Source organism: Falco peregrinus, chromosome 2 (genome assembly GCF_023634155.1).
Source record: "Falco peregrinus isolate bFalPer1 chromosome 2, bFalPer1.pri, whole genome shotgun sequence".
NCBI lineage: Eukaryota > Metazoa > Chordata > Aves > Falconiformes > Falconidae > Falco > Falco peregrinus.
Window position 1 is genome coordinate 123,037,439 of NC_073722.1, and position 11,769 is coordinate 123,049,207.

At 46.5% G+C, this 11,769-nt stretch overlaps 1 protein-coding gene across 2 annotated transcripts; it reads right to left on the reverse strand.

The window, feature by feature from the left end:
* Window positions 1–1,877: 1,877 nt before the first annotated feature.
* DDX5 (DEAD-box helicase 5) lies at window positions 1,878–9,009 on the reverse strand. Of its 2 annotated transcripts, none has more exons than XM_005237527.4 (13): window positions 8,858–9,009; window positions 7,196–7,361; window positions 6,969–7,065; window positions 6,750–6,883; window positions 6,564–6,629; window positions 5,995–6,136; window positions 5,755–5,915; window positions 5,421–5,593; window positions 5,119–5,229; window positions 4,827–4,888; window positions 4,689–4,748; window positions 3,214–3,438; window positions 1,878–2,641 (listed from the first exon to the last, which is right to left on the reverse strand). In XM_005237527.4, the coding sequence occupies exons 1-13, from the start codon at window positions 8,863–8,865 to the stop codon at window positions 2,259–2,261; spliced, it is 1,788 nt and encodes a 595-aa protein (XP_005237584.1). In that variant the 5' UTR covers window positions 8,866–9,009; the 3' UTR covers window positions 1,878–2,258. The 2 variants fall into 2 exon arrangements, with proteins under 2 accessions (XP_005237584.1, XP_055652238.1); XM_055796263.1 differs by having other exon boundaries at window positions 8,834–8,991.
* Between the last annotated feature and the right edge of the window lie 2,760 nt (window positions 9,010–11,769).

Here is an 11,769-nt window from a genome sequence, read left to right on the forward strand (position 1 = left end):
CGGCGGCCGGCGGGGCTGTGGTGCCATCAGGCTGCCGTAATGGTGTGCGGGGGGCCGGGGCTCTGCGGCGGTTACCGTGAGCAGCTGTCCCGCAGCACCCCCGGTACCCTCGGAGCGGCCCGGTACAGCTCCCTCGCCCAGGTTTGTACGCGCCGCCAAGCAAGGCCCTTCCCCTCAGGGAACACTTCCCGGCCACTCAGAAACAGCAAGGAAAAAAGTCCCGAGGCACGGTCCTGTTTATCCGAGTTGTGCCTTACAGGTTACATCAAAATAATCTCAGAAATAACACTGCAGTAACCATGTCACGTGTCTAAAAGCAAGACTGACTTAACTCCAGGTTTAAAAATTACTTCAGCTTCTAAAGGTAGCCCGTTTGGCCACTTCATTACACTGAAGTCCACCAAGAATCTAAACCTTGAAAAACCTGAAGAGTCACTCCCCACTATTTCCCGGTGAAGTTTCGAACGCGCATTTCCAACCGGTAGGATTTGCAAACACCTGCCTGGGTTTCACTTTCACAAACCTGGCTGGTGCCACCCCCCCTCTCAAGGGAAAAAGCCGCCTCTGCATCACCGTTGAAAGACCCCAGTCAGTCCATTTTAATTCACAAGCTAAAAAAAGTGTTCTACTTTTTTTTATACTAAATACCCCTTTAAAACAAACTTAAAAGGGAAACCAGCTTTCCATGCATTGTTTCAGGCAACCGACCCGGAAAGTTGGCAATCAATGCATCGTATTTCAAAAGATATGCAACTATTTACTTCCTTGTTTTCAACACTGATAGCACTGGGCAAGGGGAATGTTGCAAAACCAGCAGGAACGACTTTCCACAGTGCCCAACTAGTTTTATACTCAACCTTCAGTTTCAGGACTCCAGCTGAAGTTCTGACAAAAAGTGATCATGAAGCCAGCCGCCAGAATTCCACAGAAAAAGCAGAAGTGTATGGTCGAGGCACATGAAGCTGCCGTTAAGACCATCACAGGCTGAACCTCAGAGGTAAACAATCACCAAGCGCAAAGCTCGGACTACCAAAAAGATCTAAAGCATCAAAGAACAAACTTGGGTTCAAAACAACTTAGAATCTTAGCCTTGATTCTTCCAGACTCAACCTTGAATACATCAAGCTGTAGTTCGAGCATTGTTAAACTTGCAACTAATTGTACCAATAAACAACTGAAAGGAAGGAACTGGAAGTCAGCATTAACTGGAATTTTAGGATACCATGCTCGAAAGCAGCCAAGTACTTTAACCCCAGGATCAAACATTAGTCCAGCTATGCATCTCATCAAAATGCTGTTGCTCTGCCCAGCACAGGCTGCGCTTTGAGACTAGTCATTTGCATGTACTTTCAGTAAAAAAAAAAAGCCGTGAAGTATGTGGATGGGTCAACAGCCCATTTCCCTCCCCCCACTTCCATAAAGAAATCACTGCTCAATACCAGTTTTAGTATAATTTGAAGTTTTAATACTAAGATCTTCCCATTTCTCTGAAGCTCATAGTAAGCCTGCATGCTAACTCACAAGGCCTGACAGCTGTAGATACATTACACTCAAGCCTAGTCTGCACATATGCTCCTGTGAAGGCGACAGTTACGGTGCTGCAAAAAGCTTCCTACGCTTGTAGCAGCTCATCAGCAACACCACTGCAGTTTTGGTTCACAAGACTTGTAGCCATACCATTACTCCAGTGGGTATTCTCCAAAAACTGGCCCTACACTAGTGAGACAAGGAAGAGCACTGTTTCCAACAGTTACTTAGAAGCCAGCTTTAGTTTTCTTCCCCATCAAAGCAGAGCCTGCCATGCTAAGCAATCTAGCCCAATCAAGGCAAGGCTGGTTTTTGTATAAGCTTAAATGTTTAATCAGACACAGTTGAGAAACCTTTCTAGAATTTAATATAAAAACATTTGACATTCCATTAATGTAAAGTTGTGCACATGTTGAGAAAATTGCCATCTGAAAGAAAATTCGGTCTTCAAATATCTTTATTGGAAGGCCATGCACTGCCTCCTGTTAACTGTATTTCAAATCACTGTACATTTACTTTGAAAACACTGTCTGCATTTTCTAGTACAAAAAACTAAAAATTGTTTCAGGAATGTAGAGAAATATTCAACTTAAATAGCGAAAAAGTGCACCATAATTACTGCTGCACTGCAGTCATTTCTGCATTTCCCATTTCTTAAATAACTATCCTGTTTTGATAACACACAATATAAAGAGCAATTATGAAAAACTGAGACATTTAAATACACTAAGTTATTGAGAATAACTTGTCGGCATTGGGTAACCTATCATAGGAGCAGCACCAGTGGCAGGATATGCATACTGCTGTTGGTTCATGCCATTGTGCATATTTGCAATGTTACTTCCATACTGCTGATCATAGCCATTCTGGTAAGCTCCGGCAGGGTTACCAGCCCTGAAGCCAGCTTGCATGCCTGCAGCTGCAAAGCCGTTTCCAAAAGGAGTTCCATTACTGAAACTTTGGGCACTGTAGGCCCCGTTTTGAGTTTTTGCTCCAAAGTCTCTCTTTCCTAGTGCACCATAGTTTCTCTCAAAGTTCTCCCTCTCTCTAAAACTACTAAATCCACCCCTTTTGCCCGCAGAATATCTGTCACGTCGATCACCTCGGGAACGACCTATTAAAAAAGACAAGACATAGTTATATACATCATAAAAGGCTGCATTTTATATATTGCCAAGTGAGTTCAGCTAGTAAAAAGATCCAAACATCTTTCTGTCCCAACAAGGCAAACCTGCTACTACTAATCCTTTCCAGTTGCTAACTGGACTCTTGTCAGGTGAAGACTCTTTTAATAGGGAATTCTGCCTGACCTATGAGGAGAGTCACACACTCTCCCCTCCAAGACAAGTGGTGGCATAAAGGCAAAAAGCCATTTTCACCTTGCCAGCAGGATGCTTACATCCCTCTTCCCTAGCCACAAAACTGAGCCCTGAAGTGTTTTACTGTGAGGCAAACAGAAGTGCACCTTTGGCCAGCACTAGCCAAAAGCATGCCACAGCACCAGCGGGGAGCATTCTGGTGAGGGGGTGTTGGGTTTTGCTACTGGTGTTAATAAATACCTTCTCAGGTCCCCAAAACTGGTACTTAAACCACCTTCCACTTCCATTTTGGAGAGATGCTGGAGGTGGAATCTGAGTTTCCATTTTGCTCCAAAAGGTATGCACTGTGGTTGAGAACAGTACTTACCTGAACCTCTGTCTTCAATCAACTGAAGCAATTTGGGGTTGATGGCTTGATTAGCCTCCCGAAGCACAGAGATGAGGTCATTTACTTGCTTAATATTGTTAGGAGTAAAGAATGTGTATGCTGTGCCTGTTTTGGTACTGCGGGCAGTTCGTCCAATTCGGTGGATATAGTCCTCTGAGGAGTTAGGGTAGTCATAATTGATGACAAATTTCACATCTTCCACATCTGTAAAGTGTTGCAGTGTGGCAAAAAGCAAGGTACAAAGTTTTGCACACCACAACAGCCAAATCGAAGATAAACATTAGACAATAGTACTTTAAAAGGAAATAATGGCTGCAAAGAACAGTGTTAGAGTCATCCATTTCTGCATGAGTATTGTGGAAGAGAAAGTTATGCACACTCCGTCTGTTCCCGTCTCATCACCCACCCTGTGATCCAAAACCTTACCATAAAGGAGTATGCATTTGCTTGTCATTCCCAACTCAAGAGTCCCCTTTACAAATCATCAAGTGACATCTGAATGCTTCTTGCAGTAGGGCCACTAAAGCTCACAGCAGCCTCTTCATGTGCTCATTTGAGGACCTTAGAGTAAAAACATACAAGGTCCTTCACATACACACTCATTAGAAGCTCAAAAAAAAGGGGCCACACTGCTCGTCTTGCCAAGACCTTTGAACCGCAGCTGCAAGAAAAACATACCTGTCCCCCCAAAGTCACCAAGTTGTTTTTATGCACTGTGTCTCGTCTAGGCAAGCGCTTCCAAGAAGCCAGGGTTCACTTGAGAATGTGTCTCTCTCTGGCAGGTCTCGACATGACGACTATGTATAGGTGGAGGAACTTCGACTTTCAAAGGCATTTGAAAAGCCATTGCTTTCCTGCCCCACTTGCTAAAGTGAGAGGTGGGCTTTTTCTCAGATTTCATGTGCCAGTACTCACCAATTTGTACAAGGCTTAGTACATTTTAAAGCTGCTCTCTCCATTTCATGGTTGAAAAAAATTTCATTGAACATTGAAGTTTGAAATTATATTCTTCGACATTTCAGCAAACTCACTGAAATTCAAAGACCCACAGATCACAGCAGACAGTATGCACAAAACTAACAGTACTGCACCATGGCAAATCATGCAAAGCATGGAGAGAAGAGAAATACCAGGGCAAAGTGAACTGTGAATGAAACTGCTTATTTCATGAGAGAACAGTTTATGGGGTAGTAGTTTAAAGGATGATCTTTGCCTTTTGAAGATTACTGGCACACAATGCTCTCAGCTTTCACCTCTCTATTTGACTGGAAGCAGCCAGCCGATCACTTCCACTAGTCCTCCATCCCCCTCGAGTCCTCCGATTGTCATGCCTAGGCCTTGCCACAAAGACTGCACCTTTATGTGAAGAAAACTTAGAAAAATGCAGAGGTTAAAGAAAGCAATAGACTTTCTTTAAATAGCTTTGGGCAACTGGCATTACGAGTTGTACTAACCTAGACCTCTGGATGCAACATCTGTAGCAATCAGGATTGGTGCTTTTCCATGTTTGAATTCTGTGACAGAAACAACTCATCAGTCTCTTCATTAAGCAACACCGAGCATACCCTTGACAAAATTGCCAAAACACTCACCATTTAGAACCCAGTCACGCTCCTGCTGACTTTTGTCACCATGAATACCCATTGCTGGCCACCTGAAAACACAGAACTTCACTGACCCAAGACCATTCCTCCAGTAGTTTCAATTAGTCAAAGACAGGGCTACTGACCAATTCCAATTAGCTTCTAGAGTTACTTTTAGTATTTTAACTGACACCTAGTATCACCATTTTACAGTTTTGACACCACAGTTAAATGGTCACGAATAATCAGGAGCATGCTCAGACTGCTGGGGTGGCTCACTGAAGTTCCAGCTATCACTCACCCATCTCTCCTCATTTTCCTGGTGAGATCATCACACCGTCTTTTAGTTTCCACAAAAACAATTGTTTTGTTTTCTTTCTCACTCATTATTTCTTCCATCAAACGAATAAGCCTATTATGGAAAGATTATTATTAAAGCTGGGATTAGTTTGTACTGTACCATGCAAGTTTAAGCAGCCCAAATTTATACTTGTAGTGGTCTGATGGGTGTCAAAAAATCCATCAGGACAAATTCGTTTCACAGTTCATGAACTAAAAACTAGCCACTGAACACAGATTGCTTTGCCCCTGCTGACTACTTACTTGTCATCTTTCTCTACATCATGACACACATCCACAATCTGAAGAATGTTGTGGTTTGCACTTAGTTCTAATGCACCGATGTTAATGTGTACATATTCTTTCAAGAAGTCTTCAGCCAGCTGCCTTACTTCCTTTGGCCATGTGGCACTCCACATCAGAGTCTGCCTGTCAGGCTGGAGAAGGAGACCAGGTCAGCACAGTACAAAAGGAATATATAGCCAAGCCAAACACCCAACAAAAAAAAAGTATCTACCCAAGCAAGCCTGAAAAAGTTAATGGGCACTACACTTTAACAAGCACAACAGCAATAAATGCATGAATCATTTATACTCACTCTTATCTGATCCACAATTTTTCTGATCTGAGGTTCAAATCCCATGTCAAGCATTCTGTCAGCTTCATCAAGGACAAGGTAAGTACACCTCCTGAGATTGGTCTTTCCAGCTTCTAAGAAGTCAATAAGTCTTCCAGGTGTTGCAATGCAGATTTCCACACCTAAAAAACCAAGCAGTAAAGTCAGCCTAAGTAGCTTTCACATTGCCTTACACAGAAAGGCATCAAAGCTTATCCATACCTCTTTCTAAGTCACGAATTTGTGGTCCCTTTGGAGCACCTCCATAAATACAAGTAGACTTCAAACGGCATGCTCTGCTATACTCAGCAGCTACCTGCTGCACTTGCTGAGCCAGTTCACGAGTTGGTGCCAGCACGAGACACTAGAAATAAAATGCCCAGCTTTCAGTTCAATACTTACTTGAGGCTCCTAGTTCAACCCTAGTTTTGAAAGGAAAGGTTGTCACATATTCCTTCAATAACAGAAGGACTGAAGTGGATTTAGGTCACCCAAACAAGCAAACGAAGTTACCTAGCATCCAAGTTCCCAAACACCAGCCTATGCTGTGTGCCAAGATAGCTTAAAGTCACTAGCTTCCAGAGAATAGCAGTTCCCAAAATGGGACAATTGTAATGACAATCCAATCAGAGCTTACAGAATATTCTTGGGAGACTAACAAAACAGGGAACCATTTTAGTCATACAGAGAAACACAATACAGCTATGCACTCTTATGATCATAGACAATCTGACTCAAAAACCAATTGCATTCTCCAGAAATTAATATCTCCTTTCATTTACAATACTCACAATAGGTCCATCTCCTCGCTCCAGGAATGGCTGATGATTTATATGCACAATAGCAGGCAGTAAGTACTGTTTGGAAAAAATAAGTCTCATTACAATCTCTTTCTAGAAGTGTTCAGCCTGCACTAAGCCAGGCTGTACCTTCACTGCTGAAATCCAGCAGTATTCCAGGCTACAGTCAAAACTTACAGACAGTGTTTTCCCTGATCCAGTCTGTGCCACTCCAACCATATCCAATCCACTCAATGCAACAGGCCAACCTTGTGCCTGAATAGCAGTTGGTTCAGTGAAGTTCTGCCTCTGGATTACTTCCATAACATTTGCTTGAAGAGAAAATTGAAATTAACTTAGGCTTTGCCTTAATTAAACCTGGAAGACTGACCAGTATACTAGTTAGTCTTCACTTACCAGGAAAGTTAGCTTCATAGAAGTTTATGATTGGTTTTGGACAGTTATGGCCCCTAACTGTGACTTCTTTGCTTGATCTGTACTGTTCAACTTCTTGCTGCAAGACAAAAACCATTATTTGAAATAAGCTTTGATACCAAAGCTGTCCTTTAAGTTACCCCATCCAAACCATCAGCACATTTGCGCTCAGCTGTTTCCTTTTTACACTGGTTAGATAGGAAACATACCACAGTACGTCTAACTACATCAGGATGTTCTTGATAGAAGTTCTTCTCGAATTTGGGCAGCTCATCTAAATTCCATTTCTTTTTTGTGAGTTTTTCCCCAGGGTTTCCAAATTTCTTCCCAGAGAGAGGTCCACCTCTACTTCCTCCAAAACGTGGGGCTCCAAACCTAGACAAGGTCACAGAACAGAATTCCAGAGAATTGTTTTGGTCCTTTTCTTACACAACTTCACCGCTATCCTTGCAGTACATCCTGTAAAAAGTCAGATGTATAAACCCCACCCTACAGGATATCAAAACTTCTAAAAAAACATATGTTAAGTTGCCAATGCCATAGTCTGCCTAGCTAAAATTTGTATTCAGAAACTAAGGTAACATTTATCTTTGCAGTTTTCTTGAAATGGAACCGGAGGGCCCATGGGCAAGTTACAACACAGGCGAAGACATTAAAACCTTCGTATTATCCCACAATCAAAATGGTTTCCCACCCAACTGACACTCCCATTGCGTGTTTGTGCAGAAAGCGGGCAAGGGCAGTTCGAAAACCTTGGGATAACTTTCCCACACACCGTTTATCTCGTATCGTGCAAGCCAGCCTTCCCCCGCTGACGACGTTTTCCAAGGCCGTGCGTTTCACACGAGCATTCGAGGTTCGCTCCCCCCGTTCAGAACGGGCTGAGCCCGAAGCCCCGTCCCGGCTGCCCCGCGGCGCTGCGGGAAGCGGCGCTGAGCCGCGCGGGGCCCCGCTAAGCTGGATCCGGGCAGGGGGCTCCCTCCCCCCCGCCAGCCCCCGCCCGGCCGGCAAGGCGCCGGGAGCCAGCCTGCCCGGCACAGCACCGCGCTCCCAGAGTGGCCGCTGCTTCCTGCCAGCGCTGTTTCCTTTGTCTCTCATTTCTGTCTACGCCACATTTTCCAGCCGCTGCCATTTTAGAGCCGGAGCTGGGCGGGGGGAGGAGGAGGAGGAACAAAGGCAGCAGCAGCAGCAGCCGGCATTTTGATTTCCCCTCAGTCACCGCATGGCGGGGCCGGCCATTAACATCCGCTTACACAACACAAAGCGGGAGCCGGCCGGCTTCTGCCAGCAGCGGCCGGAGCCGCCGTGCCTGGGGGGCGGGGGGGGGGGAACCGCCCTACCGAGCCTCCCCAGGGCTCCGCCATCGACGGAGCGCCCGGCCAACCCACTGACCCACAAACCTGCTGCCAGCCCGCCGCTGCCCAGCCCACCCCCGCTGAGGGGGGCGCTGAGCGCTGCGTGAGCCATCCACACCCGGCGGTACGTCCCCGGGGGGTGCGAGTCCCTTTTCCCCGCAGAAACAACCCCGCCGCGCCCTTCGGAAGCGGCCACGCACCAGCGGAGGCTGCGTCGAGGCGGATGGCTCCTGCCCCGTCCCAGCTCACGCGGCCGCCCACGCACGGCGGCCGCCGCCAAGGGCGCCTCAAGCAACTTCCCCCCCCTCGGCCTCCCCTCGCGAAGCTCCGGAGGCTCCGAGGCAAAGGGAGCCGAGGAGAAGGGCGCCGGGGCCCGACCCCCGCGGCTCGCCGCCATCTTAAACGGCTAAAAACCAACCACTAGAACCCCACAGTCGGTCTAAGAGTCCGGACGCTGGCGGCGGCTAGCGCCGGCCGGGCCCCCGGACTCACCCTCTGTCCCTGTCGCTGGAATACCCGGGCATGGCGATGGTGGCGGTGGGCGAGACGATCCCGGTCACTTAAAGTGGGTGACGAAAGGTAGCACAGGATCCGACGCCGTTGGTGGGGGCTACTAAATGTAGAGCGCCTCACCGCCCGGATGCCGGTTATATAAGGGGGGCCGCGGGGGCTGCTGGGAACCGGTTGGTGACGCAGGCGCAGAGCCCGCCCCTTCTGTTATGTAAGCGGCCCAAACGGGCTGGAGGGCCCGCCCCCTCTCGCGTGGGCGTGGCCGCGGCGCGGCTGACCGATCGGCTTCTGCGCTCGCGGCCGGAAGTTCCGCTCCTCCCCGGGGCGTGGCCTCCGCCGCCGTCACTGCCCCCTGCGCCCCCCCCGCGGGGGCCCGTGGCCCCCCCACCCCGCAAGACAGGGCGCGAGCGGCCGCGCCTGCGCAGAGCCACCGGCCAGGCAGCGGAACGCGGCCTAGCGCGCCGCCAGGGCCACCGCGGCAGGCCTCTGCCTCTGCGCGGCCGTGGAGATCTCCTCCTGGCCTCTGATAAACGCAGCCCGGCGCCTCGCTGCCTCCCGGTATGTCCGGGGAGCCCCCTGCGGCCTGGCCTGCAGCAGCGGGCTTCTGCTCGGGCCTGGACGGGCCTGGCGGGGAGCTAACCTGGCTGCTCACCGTGGCGCTCCCCGAGCTCGGAGCCTCGTACTGACCTGTGGCCGTGTGAGCTGTTCCTGGGAAAAGCCTCCTGCCAGTGCTCCCACACACAAAACCCAGGCTCAAGTGAAGTTACCACTTGGTAACTAATAACTGATACCTGAGGGGCTGGCAGATTGGCCTGCGTGCCTACCAGGGCTTTTCGGGAGACCAAAGGAGTTACATGTGCAGGTCCCTAGGACAACAGGTTGGATGCAATCATAACAGGAGGCAGATTACTAAATGCTACTTTGAGCAGTGCTTCTAGACTGTTACCCACTGCCTTTTATAAATATTAAATACATGGTTTGAAAGCAGTTACTATTTTTATCTTTTAAAATTATACAAGAGGGCTAGCAAAGCAAATCAAAGGTCACAAGAAGCACATCGCACCAGAGCACTGCAGGACAGGGCTCTTTAGAAAACACGTGTATAATAAACAAATACTCCAGGGGGTATTGTGTTGCTTATCTGCCCTGCCTCGCTAGCTTGTGGAATGACTTGAATGTTTTCCTACCTGAGGCTCTAAGCACACAAAAGAAAAGGTCACACTTGAAACATAAACAAGCAGCCATATTGCCAGACCACCCGTTTCAAGCAGTGGCAAATGAAAAAGTAAGGAAGGAGAAGTGCTGTAACAACAGTCTCTGTTTATATCCTCCCACCTTTTAGCAATCCGTGCTTTAAGGCTTTTCTGAGGCAAAAATAACTGTATTTGATGGCCATTTCTTCCCATTTTTGTTCTATTTATGCTGTTAGCATCTAAGATACCGTGACAATGTGTTTCATGCTTTTCATTGTACGCTACCTGAAAAACATTTCCTTTCATTTTCAACACACTGCTTAGTAAGAACAAGAGACAGGAAACAAAATGAGTTATTAGAAAGGGTGAGTAACAATTTTCTATTCATTTATACCCTTTGCAGACGTTAGTATCTTCTGAGCCACCTCCTTTGTAAACTAAGGCTGCAGTGTATCTAATTCTTTTTCCTTCAAAAGCAATTCCATGCTTCTGAATATCCTTGCCATTTTCTCTTTAACAAGAAATGCACAGAATCCAAGATCTGAGTCCCATACAGATTTGCATAATGAAGGCATAATGCTTTTGATGTTGTATCTTCTTTCCTAAAGTTTTTTCCTTTTTTTTTTTATTGTTGCCAAGAATGGATCAAGGTTTTCAAAGAGTAGTGCTGCATGTTTCCAAGATCGCTTCCTCAAAAGTAACAACTAAATTAGGCTTATCTTTTGTTCATGAATAGCCTCAGCTGTTCCCCTCTCAGCAATATGGAATACCACCTCCATCAATCACTTTTTCTTACTGTTAATTTGTTCTTTTGGTAGAACTTCAATTTGACTAGGTTTTTATTACCCCTGCAAATTTCTGATAGAGGATCCTCCCCTTTTTTTTCCCCATATGGGGTTACTGATTTAATACAGCTTGTTACAAATTTTTCACCCAAAATACTCCTTTTAATGCTCTATACTTACTGACCCTATAGGCTTCCTGCTTCTGATGAGTCTGGAAAAGGTTTTTCAAAGGCTGTGAAAACTGCAGGTTGTCTGTCTGTCCTTGTTCTTGCCTATTACATTTAGCTAAACACAGCTTATTTTCGGTTTTTTGTTTGTATATAGCTTAGTGGTTGCTGCTACTGTGCCATTTAACCTTGCTAAGGTTGAAAAGACTAAACAAAAACCTCCTCTTCCTCTCGCCTGCACAAATTTAGTCTACAAGCAACTCCTTTTGAGTCCCTCTTTGAAAAACTTCATTTTTGTGTTCCACCCCTTTTAAGTTAAACATCTATTTTCGCATGTTCTCTTCTTACTTTGAGCCAACATATGCAAAGCAAATCCAGTTTTGCAGAGCTATTTATCAAACTGGAATCCATGTTCTAGTATTAATTTTGATAGTACCAATACACGTTTGTTTACATGCACAGAAACCCTTTTGTGTTTATTAAAGTGGTATGTGCTTTTGGATTCTGTATCTACATCTGTAGGCTGTTAGTGCTAAGGTCACTGATGTTTACTTGCTGCCAGTCATTCTTACAGCCACAACTGGGATCTCAGCTGCTTCTACCATGCTCCAGGAGCTGAAGGGTAAGGGGCACCATTATTTCCACTTTTGCATGTCTTGATGCAACATGGCAACGCCAGAACTCCTAAGGAACAGGGAATACTGCTGCTCAGTAAGGAAGACCGTACTTTCACCATCCAACATCTCACAAAACCTGTACAGCACCTAACGATA